This window comes from Uloborus diversus, chromosome 1, assembly GCF_026930045.1.
Source record: "Uloborus diversus isolate 005 chromosome 1, Udiv.v.3.1, whole genome shotgun sequence".
Classification (NCBI taxonomy): Eukaryota; Metazoa; Arthropoda; class Arachnida; order Araneae; family Uloboridae; genus Uloborus; species Uloborus diversus.
Window position 1 is genome coordinate 156,500,046 of NC_072731.1, and position 21,007 is coordinate 156,521,052.

At 32.6% G+C, this 21,007-nt stretch overlaps 1 protein-coding gene across 1 annotated transcript in view; it reads left to right on the forward strand.

Annotated features, from left to right (window-relative positions):
• Positions 1-21,007, forward strand: part of LOC129222407 (probable rRNA-processing protein EBP2) — a gene marked incomplete at its 5' end in the record, with an annotated part of 51,562 nt that overhangs the window by 17,857 nt on the left and 12,698 nt on the right. The window contains 6 exon segments of the mRNA XM_054856918.1: positions 4,939-5,093; positions 8,254-8,377; positions 10,867-10,956; positions 13,425-13,500; positions 14,926-14,989; positions 18,257-18,398. Of these exon segments, the coding sequence (XP_054712893.1) occupies positions 4,939-5,093; positions 8,254-8,377; positions 10,867-10,956; positions 13,425-13,500; positions 14,926-14,989; positions 18,257-18,398 (651 nt within the window).

Sequence of the window (21,007 nt, forward strand, 5' to 3'; positions counted from 1 at the left end):
TGCCACAGCAAAGGGCGTCTACATACCAGGTAAAACAGGAAATTTTGAAGATTTTAATGAAAATGGGAATTTTAGAAAGAATCGGGGGGAAATCTCACGCTGATTTGAACCACCGGTGAGCAACCGTTTCTGCATTTTTAACAAGACTTGGGGAATCACTAAATTCCAATGTCATTCAATTTAACACTTGCTAGAATGGAAATATGGGGAGGGGGGGAGAAAGGAAATATGAAAAATACCGGCAGCCCGAGTTTGAGAAAAAGCGCTGTTCTTGCAAAGATAGTATAAGTCCGCAATTTAACCCAAGATACTAAGGTGTTAAAACTTTTATATCTTGGACCAGCTAGGAAGGGGGGGGGGGCTACTCTCTCCCCCGAAAGTTTCTCCATGCTGAAGTATTGAAATGCTATTTTGGCTATTTTTGAGTGAATTAATAGTTAGGGAATTCAGGGGTCTTTCTGGAAACACATTTTCGAAATTGTAGTCTTAAAACTTTGGGTTGTCTTTGGCGATGTGGGGAGGGGAGTTGCTCTTTCAGCAGAAAAATTAATCTTAAATACAAACTGCCTTTAGTAAACACAATGAGAGGGAAGGGTATTCCCGCCGCCCAGCCCGAAATATTTTTGTTTCTGAAATTTTAACAGCTTTGTTTTGGGCTATCTTTAGATAACTTAAGGGCGAAGGGTGTAGGAAGTTTCCTTCAAAAAGTTTCCGAAATTAAAGTATTAAAACTTTTAGGCGGTCATAAGTCATGTTTATAGGTAAGGTCTATTCCTAGAAGAAAAAAAATAGAAACTGAAGGCCTTAAAAATTCAAACTTAGGACATTTGTGGTGAACTCAGAGGAAGGGGTTTGGGAGTTGTCTTCCGAAAATTTTTTGATGCTGAAATATTTAAAGCGCTACTTTAGGTTATATTTGAGTGCCTTAAGAGGGATGTGAAACAGGGGCCCTGCCTTGGGTAAGGATTCAGTTCCCCTATTTATTTTTTTAATTAATGAATATTGGAAAGTATCTCGTTTAAAAAAAACATCTACTTCACTGAAGTGGTTTTTTATTGCTAATTTCACCACCTGCTATCTTATAAAAGAATTATTTTTCAAATGAAAACTGTTGGGGGGGGGGGTTACCAGTTCATTATTATTAGTCGCTCATACCCTTCCTCCACCTTTCTTTCTTTTCTGGTTTGTTGGCGCTAACTTGGGCAAACTTTCCGATCAGAACTGATTTATGTTGCAAAAGTGAAAATCTTATGTCCCAAGCGATTTTATTGCTGCAATAAAAATGTTTGCGATCAGCAAAAAACTAATGGCATGGAGCTGCAAATGCTTTTACCGCCTAACATTATCCAACATCGTCTAAAATTGCGTTTTTGGAACTTCAATTTCGAAATATTGCTGAAGGAGGGTTCCTGAACATTCCTTCGATAATGCTTTCAAAAAGCGTATAAACGTTATGAAAGATGGAGTACAATTTAATTTTGAAGGCTTATGTTTCCGGGAGAGCCCAGAGCGCCCCCCCCCCCTTTCTCTAATATTTTTGAAGGTCGCCCAATGTTGTGATTTTGGGACTATCAGTTTGAAATAATTGATGTAAGAGTCCCTGAACCCCTCCTTTGCTTTAACTTTACCAAAATGGTCTACCATTACTATTTTGGACTTCAATTTTAAAAAAATTCTTTGGGAGAGCCCCCAGACCCCCCCGTTACTGCCAGTTTTTAGGTTTTTGTAATTACGAAAACAAAGTTATTACAATTGAAAGGCTTAAAATTCAAATCAAACACAGATTCCAAAACTGGCATTGTTAAAAACTACAACATTTATACACATAAATTTTTTTTTAAAGCACGCATGCGGAGGAATGGGCGGGGGGGGGGGGGGCTGAAAATATTTTCCGTCTTGAACACATCTTCAAACTTGCACCCATGATGCAGGCATGTGGTTTTGTGTCTGCGTAGGCCTGTGTGCAGGTGCATGTGTGTGTAAGACAAGAATGCAACATGGAGATAGTGCCTGGTTAAAGGACGGAGGGGAATTTCAACGGTCAAATGAGAACAATTAGCAATTCATGATTGCTAATAAAATGTTCATTTTTGAATGCTATTTCAATGAATTTCAAACAATTTTGGAAAAGTGCTTTGATGAACTGTAAATGGAATCTCTTTTTTTAACAGCAGTTGAATTTAAGGTCGCTAAGTGAAAAAGCTAAATCAGTGCTGTCCAACTTCAAGGAGCCACTGGCCAGAATTTCGGTCACTGATAACTTGGTGGGCCGTGTTTAAAAAAGTTGAACAATAACCTCTTACCTCTTATATAATAACAACGAATAGTTGAATTATCTATACATATAATAAGTTAATAATAAAACAATGAAACAGAAGGATTATAAAACAATTTGATTACCTCTTAATGGGAAAACTTAGGCCGATCCGCCTTCTTTACAAGGGCAGGAATGTCAACATTGATGTTTGTCATTGTCAGCTAAAGAAGGAGAAGGTCTAACAAGGAATTGTTGGAGAGAGAGCCCCTGTGACGATTCTTGATTAAGTTCATTGTCGAAACAGCACTTACGCATAATTTCCCAGCAGTCCTAGAACACTTGATTCTCATTATCTGTCTTCCGTTTTTTACTCATCGTTGGAAGGTGAAATTTTCGCAATCAAGAATAAAATTAGTTTTCACAAGTTCCTAAAAAAATATATATATATAGCTAGGGTACAAGAGAGGTTTACTTCATATCCAAAAGCTGCAAGCTTATCTGAGAACCAAACACTCATCTCATCCAGTCAGATCAATTTCATCAACGGAAAAAATTTTCGCAATCAAGAATAAAATTAGTTTTCAAAAGTTCCTAAAAAAATATATATATATAGCTAGGGTACAAGAGACGTTTACTTCATATCCAAAAGCTGCAAGCTTATCCGAGAACCAAACACTCATCTCATCCAGTCAGATCAATTTCATCAATGGAAAAAAGCGGAGAGTTGATAAGAGCAAGCTCTCAATTTCTTTTTTAAAATCAACAAAGGCTGTAGAGTCAGTGAGGGGATCTTTATTTTTAACCAATAGCAGGCAGGTTTTGCTTATCTGAAATGTTTCTCTCTTCCCTCCTTGTGTCCCCCCCCCCCGACAACGAGAGGCTATTTCTATGCATTTGTTTGAACAACAGCGTGCAAAGTAGGACTGTTTGACCTGTAGATGTCCTGTATCTTTTTCTCCCAAATACAATGAAAGGAGTAAAAGAGCGATCAAGAGGAAATTTCGGGAATCCCGGCTTGACCAAGAATGGTAGTCTCGAATGCTTCTTGATACCATAAGATGTCGAAAAAAGAAAGATGCTGAATAAGAAATTGGCGGGCCGCGCAATAAGTGTTGGAGGGCCACGGGCCGCCAGTTGGAAAGCCCTGAGCTAGATTATAAAAATTGCATGAAATCATCCAAAAGTAGGTAACCTGTGTGAGGATTGCACCATCTCTCTTAAGCTGCGACCTAAATATTTAAAACATATTTCCATCTTATTATGTGCAAAATTTATTATCTGATTTAATAATAGCTAATTTTAATACTGTTCAAATTTTTATTTTTTCTCTGGTTATTGAGCTTTAAAATACTTACCTCTTTAAAATTCATGTTTTTGATTTCTGCTGCCCCCTTTTAAGTTAAAATGTATTCATAGATTGTGAGAAAAAACTACAAAAAAATATATTACTACATAATGTATTTCGGCATTACAGGAAGCACTTTTTTCAGCATGTTACTCTCCCATATATTATACCTTAAATGGTCATGTTTTTTGAAAAAAGCAATTTTAATGATTTTTTCATTTAGATTCTATTTATAGATACTATTCAAACTATTCTCCAATTAATATTTTACTTCTTTCATTTTGACATTTGTACCATTTTTATGAAAAAATAGAAGCTTGATTTAAAATTATACCTAGCTGTGTGAATATTAAAAGTAGCAAAGCAGTAGTTTGGTACAATGCTTAAATAGAGATTGAGATTAAAATGATTTTTGAAAACATCCAGGATTTTCATCACAAACCCATATGGGCTGGGCTTTTTCATAAAACCCAGGTTTTTTTCAGACCCTGATTTGCACAATAATTCTGACTTTAAAACTGAAAACTGATTAAATTTTTTTCCTCGTAGAATTTAGGCACACTAGATATATTATCAGTTTTTATATTGTTCACTATTCAATTAAGTTATTACGAGCACAGGTTTAAGAAATTGGTTTTGGGTAGGGATGTGCAACCTTTTTTCAGTAAAAATCATCTTACGTTATTTTAGCACCAATGGAGGGCTGCATGCAGGTTGATCACTTAGTGGGGTCGAGACAGACAGGGTATTGCCCCTCTCCGACTTTGAGAAATTAATGTTTTTTATGCATAAGTAGGGACACTTTTTTTATTTTCCTGTATAATTAGCATTGAGAACCCCTTTATCCCTGAAAAAATAGATTGTTCATCATTACAGCTCCTAGTTTCTAAAATGTCAGTGATTCGTAAATTTTTTAGAGTTATTAAGTAGTGTCGCCAGATTTAAATATGTCCTCTAAGTGCTTTTTAGATTAGGTTTTTTTATTTTTATTTTTTCACTATTTTTGCAAAGTATCAGAAAGGTTGATGAGATTTTGCATGATTTAATACCTTTAAAAATGTAAGTTCTTGTGGTATTTATTTCAGAATTAATACTTTTAGAAATGTTATTTTTTGATTATGTTTTAATTCTGATTTACAACAAATGGTCTTTCAATAATAGTAGATGAACATGTAAATATAGGGAAATACATTCGACATGAAAAACAGACATGATACAGCTAATTGAATACAAATTCGTTTAGCACACAATTCTTGCAAGACAAAAAAATTTCATTCTCTTCAGTTTTGTGTTCATTTTTCTTTCACTGTATTCATTGGGCAAAATTCATTTTTAGAATGGTCTAAAAGGAAAATTGGAAGAAATCAAGTTAAACTTAGATTGGTCTGAAAAGCTGAGCATTTCTATTCATAATGCAAGTGAAGAACCAAAAGATGAAAAAGAAAACAATGCAACTGAAGCTGAGAGTGATTTCAAAAGAGAAATGTCTTTGTAAGTTGAACTTTTCTTATGATTAGAGACTGTATTATATGCATTTGCATTTTGCATATTTTCATGTGCATTTCTGTGTTAGTTATAGAAATTTAACCAGGGCTAGAAAAGTCTTTCAAATTTTACATGCCCTACCGGGCATGTTTGTCTACAAGATACATGCCTAAATTTTAACATGCCCAGTTTTCCTTCTTGTGTATCAATAACAGCATTTGAATTTGTCATACAGCATTAATCAAATTATTTTTATATAAATCATTAAAAAAAATAGTTTGAATAAATAGTACATAATAAGCCGTCATTAAATTTAACAAAAATTAAATTACATAACGGGAAGGATCGCTTCCACGCAACCCGGAAACAGCAAACCATTAGCAGTAGGGCTTGAGATAAATTTTGAGCTCCAAGTAAGCATACCGTAATTTTTTAATAAAATATGAAATAATAAAGTAAAAAATATTTGATAAAAAAAATTACATGCCCGGACGGGAAAAGATTCTTGCCCGATCGGAATTTTTACATGCCCCGGGCATGTTGGGCAGTATAATTTTCGACCCCTGAATTTAACTTAATAAGGCATCTTGTTGTCACACATATGTAGATAATATAGATGTGCATGCCATGTGTAGATGATACATTTGCTGTGTAAATTTGCTTTGACTTAAGTGCTTAAGTCATAGTAGTTTGTCAGTCCAAAAAAAGCATGTAATGATTCTAATATTAATTTGCATAGCTGTGATTTTCATGTTTTTATACATATCTGAAAGTATTAAGAAGTGTAAAACTCATGTTTTGGCATGACTGAATCTCTATTTAGTTAATGTGTAAAAACTTTCGATCTCCGGCTTGCCAATGCCTTTTGATGAATCCATCAGTAAATTGTGATGTTACAATTTGTATCATTGATGTCACAATTCTAGTAAAAATAAACTTGGAACAATTAAGATAATTTTCAATTATATGTATGTAAATTTTTATGTACTTCCTCAGAACATGTAGGGTAACAGCACCACTAACAGACAAGGGTCCAGTAACAGACAGTCATAAGTTTGGATTTAAATGATAAGAATTTTAGGCAGGTAAAACTGATGTTGCTGTGGCTCATGAATACAGTGCAACCATCTAGTATTATCAGCAGTGTTGCCAGATGATCAAATCCAGATCTCCCCAATTCCCTTCTAAATTTTCTCCAAAAAGCGATGTTTTCTATCAAAATTCCCCAAATTCAAAAATTATTTTTCCACTAATATTTTCATAAAATGAATCAACTTCCTCTGATATTTTTGTCTCTTGAAAAAAAGAAAATTTTCCCCCTTATAGCCAAATTTTCGTATAAAATTCCCCAACTTTTTTTTTCTTCCCATTTTTGCTTTTTTTTTTTTTTTTTTTGTCTTCTTTATTTTTATCTTTTTTTTTTTAATCTTTACTAATAATAAAGCTGAAGGACTCTCTGTCCGGATCTCTGTGACGCGCATAGCACCTAGTCCGTTCGACCGATTTTCATGAAATTTGGCAAAGAATTAGTTTGTAGCATGGGGGTGTGCACCTTTAAGCGATTTTTCGAAAATTCGATTTTGTTCTTTTTCTATTCCAATTTTAAGACTATTTTCCCGAGCAAAATTATCATAAGATGGTCGAGTAAATTACCAAGTTATCACAACGTGGAACCTTAACATGAGCAAGCCAATTGGCGAGAAATTGATCATGCATTATTTGTAAATATACAGGGGAACCAAAATACCTTTTATTTTTCTACTATGGGCAAAGCCATGCGGGTGCCACTAGTCATAAATAGAAGCGCCTGACCGATAGATAAAAAATAACTAAATATGTTTTTTCTACTCGCATTTAGTACTCTGCTTCTGTATGTACCTTTAAACTATGATTTTTGTATATATTTATCCAAGAACATTCTTCATCACACTTATTTGCGCCTGTTTCATGCATCAACTAGTTACTCACTAGGGCCATTTCCATGGATACATTCGACCCCGGAAAAAACCTGCTTTTCACCGCATTCCGGTTATTAGTGGGTTTTATGTGGAATTTTTCTATTCCTGCTAGCTTCTGGAGTGAAAGCAGTGTTTTTACTCGGAATGCATTACGTGAAACAAATTCGTCTACTAGCCGCTAAGGATGCTGGGTAAAAACCGCTTTCTCTGGTACAATGGAAGAACCCCTTTTTACATGGAAACGGGGAATTTTTCAATCGGGTTTTTTGTGGAGTCAGAGCGGAGATTTACCAGGTCGAAAAGTTAATTGTGAACGCGTCTACTTAGAACTATTAATGCGAATTCCGTAGCATAATATTCCACATAATGCAAAATGAGAATTCCACAAAGTTGAGCAAAGCTAAACCAACGCTTGATGCAAACAATGTAACTACCAGATGTCAACACGTGAATTCAAATATGAAATTTTTTTCCCCCTAGGTTTTTTCCCCCCCAGGTTTTCCCCTAGAAAAAAAATTCCCCAAAGAATTCTCCTCAAAACACATGTCCTCAAAATTTCACCAGAGAGCACCAGGTTTTCCCAAAATGGGGAAATTTCCCCCAATCTGGCAACACTGATTATCAGAGTGAATTTTGTGAGTGAATTGGTATTTACAAGGCAGTGGTGGAAGGTTATGAACAGACACCACGAGCTCAGCTGGTGTTTCATGTTCATTTGAGTTAAATAAGGCTTTCGGTCTTAAAATAAAGAACTTCTGCACATTTTGAAGAGAAAAGGGAAATTTTGTCCTTTACTCATTCTTTCCTCATCCTATCTGTTGCTGGGTATCATCAAATTTTTCAGTGTCTGTTACTAGTGGTTGGATCTTTTTCCAAAATTGAGCAAATAAAAATAGAATCTACTAATGCAGAGGATTCAGAAGCAGCCAAACATTAGATGAGATGTAGTTGCATGAGAGAGAAGTAGCTTAAACGTTCTAAATACATTAAAAGGCTCAAAAAAGTGAGTTAACCTGACAGCGATGACTTAAGCATGTCTGTTACTAGTGCCATTGCCCTAAATAGTTTTTTTTTGCACTAATATTGCATTTTGTGAGTTACAATCTTTTAAATTATGTTATTATTTTATTGATTTTTGAATATTAGTTTTACTTGCAAAATAAGTTTAATTTTTTGCTGTTTCTAAATATCTTTGATGTTTTATATAGCTACAATCAAGCTTCAGTTGCAGCATCAAAAGCTCTAATAAGATTAAAAGGACTGGGAATTCCTACAAAAAGGCCTAATGATTATTTGGCAGAAATGGCCAAGAGCGATGCGCACATGGTTAAGGTAATATTTTCTTTTTAACATTCATTCATCATTCTGAAGCTATTTTCATTAACATTTGTCTGTTTACTGTGGTTATGTATTTTAAATGAATTCCTTTCCTGTGCTTGATCACCAAAAAGGCATACAGTGCACCAATGTTTGTAAATATTGTACTAAATTCTCTTATGATTTGATTCTGAGGGAGCTACGCCTCGCTCCTTTGTTGGTTCGAGGAAAATGAAGAAATAAGTTTATTTACGATTGAAGTAAAAAACACCATAACTTAAATTTAACGATACCCGATTTAACGATTTCCTGAATTTAATGATACATTTTACTGGTCCGGATTTAACTGCATTGAAGGCATATGCTCCTTGATTTAACAATAACTTTTCCCAGTCCCTTGACAATCCTTAAATTGGGGTTATACTGTAGTTAAATACACTACCAGATACGAGAGATATAAGAAGAGTTCTAGCAAAAAGGGACTCTTTTTTTTTTCTTAAAAAATCTACAAACCACACAGTAAGTGCATAAAAAAAGAATGAGCAGACACTTTTTCCCCAACAATGTGGGTTTTTTTTTTTTTTTTTTGCAATACAAAGTTGTTTTTTTTTTACTTATGTTTTTCTTGAATTTATAATCCTCATGGGGATTATTCACCGAAACAACTGTTTTTAGCATGTAATTTGCGGATTATAAGTTTTGCCCTATTACTTAGCATAGTGTGGATGCTGATCGATGCAATCATAAAAACATATTTATTCTAAAAAATTCAGTTAGAGCATTGTGCAATATGCTTTATTTTGTCTACAACTGAAGAAATGATGAGAAATATTGTAAACTGAAAGCAAATGCTAAAAGATGGCTACATAATTGCAGCAGAGCACTGATATCACCATTTGACATCAAAGAAATTCAAAAAATAAAGCCAAGAATACAAAGAATTCAGTATGTAAGAGCCAAATATGAATGATTTTGATCAACAATTGAAAACAAATGCCTTAACTATTTAAAATGAAAGAAATACCAAGTTTTTACAAAGTGGCCTACTTTATTGCTTTCCTTGTTCTTATGGTGGTGTTTCTTCTGGAACAGTTGAACAGTTAGCTGGAACAACATTGGATGTGATTTTTTTTTTCGAACTTGGTTTTTCTGTTGAAATAATACTGGTTGTTTCTTTAAAAAAAATTTGGATTTATCTTTATTCTTTTAAAGGTTTATTTCTGTGGAGCAACGTTGGATGGGACATTTTCTTGTAGCTTTTCAAATTTAATTGTGCTCTCAGAAAAAATGCTCTCATGTAAAATTTGTATTTGGTAGCACCCAACGTTCTTCCAGCAGACCATTCACTTATTACTTTTGAATTATAAAATATTTGAAATAGTTTTAAAATTTTTGATTGTCTAAGAAGTAATGCACGAATTTTTTGCTATTTTTATTGTTTCTTTTATTTTTCTAATTTTAAGGTATAGCTTACAAAAGTTTCTTTGTGGCCTGAAATCTGCAAAATCCTAAGATCTGCATAGCTATTTTTGACCCTCCACTGTATTGCTGCATTTTTCACTTTTAATTTTCATTTGTAAAAAATCAATAAAATTATTAAGATGATACGACATAAATCTTCAGTGAAAATGTTACTTATTTGTTTGAGTCTAAGATAAGTGCATAATTAAAGTAATATTTAAAAAAATGTTTAAAAAGCAACTTGTAAGTAACTGCATAATAAAGTTTCAAAAATTGTTTAGTGAATTTTCATTTAAGTGACTTGCAAGGCCCCAAAGAAGTAAAGTAAAGTTTAAAAATAAAGTTAATCACAAAAAAAAAAAAAAAAGAGAGATATTAAAATCATCAAAAATATTTAAGTATTACAACAAATCACTGATTGTTGATCTATTTAGTTTTACTTTTACTCAAAACAGAAGAGACCTTGGCACAGTAGGATTTTTAGATTGATAAAATTACTTGAAATTGTTTTGGTGATTAAAAATTTTAAACAAAACTGCTTTGAAAGTGGATTTAACAGTTTTAATATGTGTAGCTATATTTGCTTCATAACAAATTAGTTAAAAGGAATAGTCATAAATTTATTTTAATTATATTTATGAATTTAATTTTTATTTAACTTGATTGATATGTTTTAATTATAATTTAATAATGATTATGTTTATAAAAAAATATCAATAATGAATGATTTTGAGGTTATTGATGTTTTCAACAGTTTTTTTTTTTTTTTGAGTTTTTGACCATTTTTTTACATGTTACTAACCCAAGTTTGGTTGCTTATCTTCCAGTCTGGATTAAAAAGAAAAAAAAACAGACCTGTCTCTAGGTCCCTATTCGATCAGTTAAACCACAAAGTACAAGGGATCTTGGGATGTAATGTAGTTACATACTTTTCTATGCAGCCTTTGTTCCACATATTGCAGAAACATAAAAAATTAAAAGTTGGCATCAGTAAAATTATGAAACTTTTTATGTAAAGTTGCAAACTTGTTTTTGTTTTTCAGGTACGAGAAAAATTGCTGAGTAAACAAGCTGCCATAGAAAGGACTGACAAAATTAGAGAGATACGTGAACAGAAGAAGCTTGGGAAAAAGGTAAAATGTTTCTTGCATTATAAATAAACTACTCACTGCTCAGCTTAGCTAGATAAAAGACACAACACCTGCATGCCGTGCACAGATACATTTGATGCTGTGCAGATACATTTGCTGTAGATATGTGCACTGGCTGAAAATTGTTAATAATATCCATATTAAATGCTGATTATCTTCAAAATTTGAAGAAAAATTAATGAAAAATGCTCATTATTGTTTTCATGAATAGGTGATTAAATGCAAATTGCCATTTTCTTACTAAAAATGTTACCTACCCACTGCATATTGATTTTCATTCTTACAGATAGTTTTTAGCTGCAGATACTTTATATTTTTATCTTACTATGCTGCTTAGTAATGATACATTTCATTTTGGAGAGTTTTTTCTAAATAGTATAAAAGATTTTTTTTCTGATGAGAAAACGGTTTGGAATCATTTTGCAAAAAAAAACATTTTAAATCTGCATTTAATGGAGAAAAATACAGACAATAAAAAAAGGAGAAAAAAATATTTTTTTTTGCACCCCATGTGACAAGAAGAATGTACAATAAACCGCTGATAATCAGTGGTTGGATTATCCGTGAGACTTTTCACATTTTTTTTTTTTTTTTTGTGACAACCATTAAATGTTTTTAGAACTTATGAGTGTTATCGTTCGTTTTTAGCTTTTACATTTATTTTTTTATACTCAATGTTAGTAGATGCAATGTAACAATATTGATAGCAATGTATCTGTGAGTATTACTTACATTTTTTAGCTATTGTGTACAGGGTATTGTGTTTGGCCTATTAAAGTACCTTGAAATGATTTGAAAAATGTATGTATTTCAGAGAAACAGGCTTAGAGTAATATTTTTCTGGAAGAAAGGTTTTTAAAAGTTATTTAAACTTATTAAAAATTAACAAATTATGATAGAATAAAACTGGTAGTGCTGCTACATCTTCGCAAAACAAGTATTTTGTGCTCTAAAATTGTATTCAAACTACCAAAGCACCAACTTTGTATTTATTTAAATATATTGGTTTTAAGAGTTGTATCTTTAAACTTTAGTGACCTCTTACAGAACAAAAGAATCGGAAACTGACCAGATTTTTACAATACTTTGGAACTGCACACAAGCAATGAAAATCAAAAGAACTTGGAGGAGACATTTTTAAAAAAAATGAAGGCTTCAAGAAATTTCTTAATATAGAGTGTGTTTTAAATTGGAAATGTTATTAATATCGGTATTCCCTAGTTTGTAGTTCATTTTTAATAATACTTGCTCCAAGTTTTTTTTTTACAACACACATTTTTGAGTAATTGCTACAGGGCCATTTCACAGTATTTTGTCCAAATGAAGGCAGACAAAGCCATTTATCTGTAACATAGACTTCTTTTGAAATAATTAATTTAATTTACTGTCTGATTAGCACAAACTTTTATTTTGAGTTCGTCCTACCTACATACAAGTTCAAAACAGAACAATGTGTTAATCAAACAATGTATTAAATAGCTATGGAGAAAAAATTATTATGTTGCAGACTCTACATTTGAACGAATTCTGTGAAATGGCCCTACAGCTTCAGGGATCACTTTTAAAGCAATGGAATTTTCAAATCTTTTCTGCTAGTATTAATATAAATATTTTTAAGGGCAACACTGTAGATAGTTTTTTTTTTTTTTTCAGGGGGGGGGGGGATTGGTGCACAACAGTCTTTATTATGCATGAATACTGACATGCTAAAATCAGTAATATGGTTTCAGGACGAGAGTTCTGGAAGGGAGGTATTATTGACTGTGTTCCTGATACAGTGGAAGTGCTTAATCTTTTTTTACTTCAGGGCCACACTCATGTTAGGATGATTGCAGGTCAGAACACATGTAAAATTTAAAAAAAAAAAAAAAAAAAACATAATTTTTTTTATGTAACGTGGGAAAACATGGGAAATGAAGGAAAAATGACAGACCAAGAATTGTTGTTATCATTACTTGATGCTTATTTTGTTGATGTGGAGGTTGCCCCTGTTTTGCAGAAACCAATTTCTGAACATTTAACTCAAAATTTATAGCATGGTTGCTGATGGTGGTTTTCGATTTGTAACATTAGACAAAACAACGGGCTACAGGGGTCAGCTTTGCATGCCATAGGTTGGGCGTTTATTTTGTTTCTTGAAATTTATTCTGTTACTTTTTGTAAAACTTCAATTACAGTAAAATATAAAAGCCAGTGAAATAGCCATTCATTATTAATGATACTAAGATTCATGTACTATAGCTCATTTTTATTATTATAGCTCATTCTGAATATCATCTTCTTGAAACTTGGATTATACTTCTATTTATGCAAATGCAGAGACTTAATGTATGTTTTTGAAACAGCATTTTCATCAATCATTTCATCTGCTTGCTTACACATAACTAAAATAGGTTATATTTTGAGCTCTGCATTGAAATGCAATAACAAGAACACTTTTTTTTTAATAGGTTCAAATTGAAGTGATGGAACAAAAGAAAATGGAGAAGAAAAAAATGATAAATGCACTCAAGAAAGCAAAAAAAGGTAATTGTTGTCAAAATGTTTATTTTTTAAGCGATTATTTTACATTGAGACATCATTTCAAAAATATAATTGAACTTAATACATTTCATTAAATTATTTTATCGTCTTACATGCTCAGCTGTTTGAAATATGAAGATTTCTTGTGTTCTACAATATTTATTATTGTAAACTTTTCCCTTTACTCAAGAACTAAAAATTGAGCATTAAAAAAATAATAATAATAAAAAAGAGAAAGAGGTAAAAAATGAAAAGTTACAGTTATATAGAAGTTTCTACCCAGTGAGAAACCCCGTTTAGAGAGGATTCCCCCTTGTACCCTGGGGAGTTTGTTTCCACACCCTGTGCTGTTAGTGCAGTTTAAGGATAGAAAGGGATTCAAAGAGAACTGTACCCAGCAGGAGAGTTCAAAGTCATCGCAGCACATTTTTTTAACGTGTAAGCAGGACTTTTCTCTTTAGTAGACCTGCCTGATATATCGATCTTATCTCTTTTCAAAAAAATTTTAAATTATTCTTCATGGGTTATTTAAATAATGCAACCTTTCAAAAAAAAAAAACAAAAAGACTCATATTGTGGATTGGTTTTTATAACTTGAATGGTAAGTACTTTCACAAATGTTCGCATTCAAAGTATTAACTTAATATTAAAATTCAATTCAGTAAGCAAATCAAAATGCTTACCTTTTTTATGCTATGTTGCATCTGTTCTTTTCTACGTCAGTAGGTATGTTAATTCTTACTGAAACTTATGTCTTAAATCATATTTATCAAGAGGCCTGGAAAAAGGACTAGATAAAATTTCCATAAAACTTATATTGCTATCTTATATGTCGAGTTGAGTGGGTGTCAAGTTACCAAGGTCCATAGTTTCAATTCTTAAAAAATTGTATTTTCCATTAATGATAAAACATTGGAAAAAATTTCCAAAGCTTAATCTAGGATTTAGCATGGCCCACAGTTTGATGCATCACTAATCTTTAGTTCAAAGTTCAAGGTCTGGCTAGAAAGTTACTAATCAGTTAATGAGTGACAGAATTTCCATTCTGTGAAGAAAAGGAGGGGGAGGGAGATTGGGTGTTCGCCACACAACTATTAGTAATTAAGCGATGCACAAATGTTTTTAAGAATTGAAACTATGGAACCTCAGTAAGTTGACACTTATTCAACTCGACATTTTGTTCATGTTCCTTTGTGGTTTTAATTTATCAAGGTTTCACTACCTGCAACATGGAAAGTTAGTACTTAGTCCTAAATTTTTCTGTTCAAAAGTAATCTATAATTCAATTGTTTAAATAACTTTTCTGCAATATTATTGTTGATCTTTCTTTATTACATTTCTTGCTAAATAAACTATTTGTCAACATTTCTGCTGCTGTGAAGTGTGATGTCAGACATCTTTTATCAATGTGATTCTTTTTTACTTTAGGAAAAATGTCAGCGGAAAATTTGTTAAATGAGGATAAAAGAGGAATTGGAAAGAAAAGAAGAGGGTAAAAATTTTTTATATGACTGTTTTAAAAATTATGTGCAATGATATTCATGTTATGTTACCTTTTAATTGCATTATGCCATACAGTTTTGAAAGTTGAATGCACTTAATTAAAAACTTTGATTTATTATTTACTAGCTGTACCCGCACGGCATGTAAAGAATTTAAAGGAAGTCCGTTGAATTAAAAAAATTCACGCCCCCCCTCCTTCATTTTTATGCCAAGTATTCTACGGCTGCTGTTTAAATACATTTGGCAACAGTATTAATTAATCAATATCTATCTTTTTCGTATTTTCTATACCTATTTCCAGTTACATTTTGTGTCATTCACCTTTTTACGCCAAAATTGCCGTACTCAAATATGTAACATAAAATAGATACAGCAAAATGTCCGGTGGAAGCGACCGCACTACAGTAACCCACCCAAATAGCAAGCGAAACGAACTCTGGCCGATAAGCAATTGCGATTAAAAAGCATGGTACATCTAGGACAAAAAGGAAATCCCACACCCCGTATGAAAAATTTAATTATAGAAAAGCTAAAGTTCGAGAAAAGGGAAAAAAACTCTAGAATTAAAAAAAATCCTCCCCCCCCCCCGTCTCTGATGTCAAATAATCAGTAATCATATTTTTTAACTAAAATGCAAGAACACCCTTTAAAAACCTAAATGCGAAATAAACAAATAATCCGCAACTCCATTGTTGCCAAGCGACTTTCAAATTTAAAAAAAATCAATTAACATTCGCACAATGAATTTAACAAAAATGATGACAGCACAATAACCAAATCAAGAATCCACCAGTTCTACTATTTGAACACAACCATATACCGAAGATGACATCACTGCAAGCACATTCAATCTGTATACCGAAAATGACGTCCCTATAGTAACAAAAATAAAGTTTAGCCTTGAAAATTGGCTCAATTAGGATTGCTTATATCTCCTGTTCTAATTAATTGAAAGAAATGGAACAAACATCATCTTGTTCAGAAAGGAAAGCTCTTTCCAACGACATATAATTTTAGGGGTTTAGGGGTGGGGGTTACCCCCTAATTAGGCAGAAATATGTGCTTTCAGCTTAATCAGTTAATTATGAAAAAACTAATTAAAAATTTAGAATTCGGGCTTCGAGATGCAGGCCCCGGGATGCGTTTGAATTTTGTGCCAAGTTTCAGGGCTGTAGATGCTATGGGGTCTTTTGGCCATCGGTTGCAAACAAAGAAAAAAAAGAAACAAAGAAACACCATCACCTTTATATACATAGATTATGAGGAATTTATTTCTTTAATATCTAACTAGATAGATAGTTGCCTTAACCAGTTTTCAGCATTTGAAAAAGTGGAACATTGACCCAATCTACAAAATTTGGAAATACAGTAACCCCTCATTATATCCTGGTTGTTGGGAGATAATAAAAAGCGTTATGTGTCTAAAAAGGCAATATAACCAAGATCAACCATTCAATTAACATACTTACTAATAATATATACACCCACAAAAATATAATTTTGTCTTTTTTTTTTTTTTTTGAATGATTTTCTGAATAAAAACCAAAGAAAATGAATCTACCAATTTTTCTTTTAAAAAAACAAAAAATAATGTGAAATATTTGTTTTATGGCGGAATCTGAATGAAAAGTTGCAGCTTTAATATCAACAAATTATTGGTATAGAAAGCATATTAGTTTGGTTCATTAATTTAAAAAAAAAGAAAAAAAGTATTTTTTGGAAAATTTTATTTATTCATTTTTTTTTCTGTCATTTAAAATGTAAAGCTACATCTTTTTTTTTTCTGTGTAGTTTTTTGGAAGGCAAGAGAAAGGAGTGAAATGTCCGAACGAGGGATATATCAAGGGGTTTAACTATTTTTCAAAATGATTAAAAAATAAATGCTAAATGGCAGTATTCGCGCTCAACTATCCGTAACTTGGGTCCCAAGGACCCATTAATGAAATAGATTTGGGTCCTTTGGCGGAAAAAATGAGTCCCTTAAATTTTAAACAGAAAATCTTAGCACATAATTGAATAATATACAACTATTTATACTTAGGAAAAAGAAACTATCCACATAGTTATTTGAAAAAGGTACAAAATAAACTAAATTGGTTAAATTTGCCCTTTTTTTCTGTGATTATCATATGTTCAAATAATACACTTGCAAGATTTAGTTATTTGAGAAACTATTTAGTCAGTTACAATGAGGTAAACTCAAAATTTACTTTAAAGTTGGATTTTACCATGAGATAAAAAATAAATGCCTTTGATTGATCAAGCAGAAAGCACTCCCTTAACTAGATCTTCAGCATTTTCCACAATTTTTTTTCTGGTTTTTATCTTTTGGGTGTTCTGGGTCCCTAGGACCCGAATTTTCACGGAAGTTGCGTCCCTTTCCCGCGAATTTGCGTAAAAAACCCGCTATAGCGCGTAAACGCGAACCCTGAATGGTGTGTACAAAGAATTTATAATTCGATTCAGTTCAATTATGTTGTACATTGAAAATAATTTGGGAAATTCAATTAAATAATTTTGTACTACGAACAAAGACTTGAAAAGGTGAGCACATAGCCAAATGGCAGTTATCATCACTGTCAAAATGAATCCTTTTTTTTTTGGACAATCCAATTATTACAAGCTTTTCATGATGAAGTTTGAATATGTACTCAAAAATATCTGGGATGAGAAATGTTTAATAAACGTCATGGCGAAAATCAAATTGTTTGTTTAATTTTTTGATGAGATAAAAAATGAAAAGTAGATAATCGGACTACAGTGTCCCATCTCACCCTTTCCCACAGTAAGATAAAGTTTATTATGTTTCGCAAAGCTTTGTTTGTTAAGAACAAATCTTGCACTTATTTTTACTGCCAGTTCGAATACCATAGAGCATTTTATTCAATCACTGCCACATTGGGACCGAGAAGCACTTCTGCTAGAGCACGAAGAGTGGCCCTCATGCAGTCTAATGAAGTCATATGTTGGAAAAACATGATTTTTTTTTTTTTTTTTTTTTTTTTAAGAGTTGGAACTACTTATTAGTGAAGATTTTTTCCTTTAAAAATTAAAGTGTTTTTCAGAAAATTTATAAAAACTAGGCTACCATGTTTTTTTTTTTTTTTTTAATTTATTGCAGGAACATTTTGCAGTGCAATTAGTGATTATGCTTCTATTCAATGCTTCAGATTTCTTATTTCACATTAATGTTTGCATTATCTATGTCATCTTTCATAACGGTATATTAGAGCTTGATTTACTTTTTATTTTTCAGTAAAAAATTTCGAGAATTCAAAAATGACAAATATGGATATGGAGGCAAGAAAAAATATTCCAAGTGGAATACTTCTGAAAGCAGTTCCCACTTTCCTGGAGAAGAGAAAGAGAGGGAAAAAAAGAAATTGAACATTGATAAGGTAAGAAATAAATGTTAATTTTTTGAATGAGATAATGTTGCACTGAAGGTAGAACAAGTAATCATTGTTTTAATAAATATCAAATCCGAGGCTGATTTTGAAATCAGGAAAAGGTACTAATTCAATAGGACTGTTGGCATTTAGAATAGCTTACCAGGATCTAGTTTCCTCTTAGGAATTGTTCCCTTCTGCTGTTGAATTCCCATGTAAGAATTATCTCTTAACTTCTGGCAAGGAAATAACTCTACAATAGATTCCTTGCCATTGTGCTTTGTGGCTTAATGTCTATGCAATCCTGCAAAATAGGCTTCTCGCTTAACCCCTCCATGGGCGGATTTATGGGGGCAGAGGGGGCAATGCCCCCCCAGTTTTGGGAGGACTTTATGTAAAAACAACACATTATCCAAAAATTAAAAAAAAAAATTCTTTTTTGAATAGTTCAGAAGGGCATGGGTGGATTTATAGGGGGGCATAGGGGGCAATGCTCCCCAGTTTTGGGAGGACTTTATGTAGTAACAACACATCTTCCAAAATCTTAAAACAAAAAAATCATGACTTTTTCTTTGTTGAATTGTTCAATGAAAATGAAGAGAAAAGCAAATGTCCTTTTCTGATGGAAGAAAAGAAAAGGAAAAAAAAAAAAAAAAAACGAACATTAAATACAAATAGTACAGCTGTCACTGGGGTGCTGAAAATGTGTCAAAATTCACTATTTTCGACTGAAAACCATTTGGGCAAGTATATGAATGAAAATATAGGCTAAACGAGCTACACATTAAGCTGCAACACTTATAATAATTGACGATTATTTTAATAAATTAGAACCTAAAGCAAAGGGGGAAAACTCCCCCTTCCCCATTCGCGCTAACAGAACGTTCTACTCGTTATGATTTGTGTCCACATTTCAAATATTTATTTGTGCATAATATTTATGTTCTTAGTATATTAATTGACCTTTTGAGAAATTCTAAAAAACATAAGTTTTTTTCCCTTGAGAGTGTTGTGAAGGTTTATAACAACACCCTAATTTTGTAAAAGAATTTGACTCCATTATTTTATAAAAATCGACAAAACTTTATTTACATCACATATACTTCAAGAAGTCGTCATTTTCATTTTCTCCAGACCAAATTCGTGGAACACGATCTCGTGCGTCTTTTTCACTTTTTTTAATTACGTGTTGCCATTCGGCAGTTTGTGTTAAATAGAAATAAAATAATTAAATTTAAGAATTAAAAGACATTAAAAATATGGATGAAAATATAATACTAGAGAATTATCATTACGTGGTAATAATTTTAACTGAGAAGGGCACTTCAGTACCCCCTTCCCAGTAATGATGATAATAAATGCGTTGCCGAAAGTCACGCATTAACCACGAATGACATGTCCATAATTCTTTGGGAAGTGAACTGTTCGTCCATATTTTGTCCTATATGAAGTTTCTTCATCTTTTTTACGCATTTCTTCTTCTGGTTGGTTAACATTGTCCTTGTCAGCAGACAGAAATGCTGGTTTTAGCCTATCTACAGACACAGTGACATTTTTGCCTTTTATCATTACTTTGAACACTTTCGCGCCGCGCTTGATGACTGCATAAGGTCCGTTGTATGGCGGCTGAAGACTTTTCCGCACCCCATCATTTCTGATAAAAACATGGGTGCAAGTTTTTAAGTCTTGTGATACGAAAGGCTTAATATTAGAATGTGATTTTGTCGGTAAAGGAGCAAAATCGTGAAATATATCTCTTAGCTTCTGTATCATAGTTTCAGGGCTTTTTATAACCGAATGTTCATCGAAAAAATCTCCTGGAAGTCGAAGTGAAGTTCCATAAACAAGTTCGGCTGGTGAAACATTCAGCTCCGTTTTAATTGCTGCACGGAATCCTAAGAGTATGGTGGGAAGAACTTCGGTCCATTTTTCATTTCGTCGAGCTTTTAAAGCACATTTTAATGGTCGATGCCAGTTCTCAATAAGACCATTTGATTGAGGATGGTATGGTGAAGTTCTTATCTTTTCGGCACCAATGAATCGAGTTAATTGTCGAAATAGCTCAGACTCAAATTAACGACCTTGATCTGATGTAATTTTTTCTGGACAACCAAATCTTGAAATCCATTCAGACATCAACGTCTTAGCGACAGTTGGTGCTGTCATATCACAAATAGGATATGCTTCTGGCCATCGCGTTGCCCTATCAATTACCGTTAAGCAGTAATTCTTTCCTTCAGATTCTGGTAGTGGTCCTATTAGATCAATGTGTATATGGGCAAACCTAGATGTGTTAATATCAAATTTTCCTTCTTCAGTTTTAGTGTGCCTGAAAACCTTTGATCTTTGGCAGTTTAAACACTCTTTAACCCATACTTTGATATCCGTAGCCATTGAAGGCCAAACAAATCTCTGCTTAATAAGCTTAGTCGAACCTTTTATACCTGGGTGTGTAAAATTATGTAGGTTTAAAAAAACTTGTTTACGAAAACTTTTTATTAGAAAAGGTCGTGCTTTTCCTGTAGAAATATCACAAAATATTTCAGTTTTTGAATCAGGCATAGTAAGTAATTTTAATACTAAATTAGATTCCTTATTTTCTAAAGCAGATTTAAGTT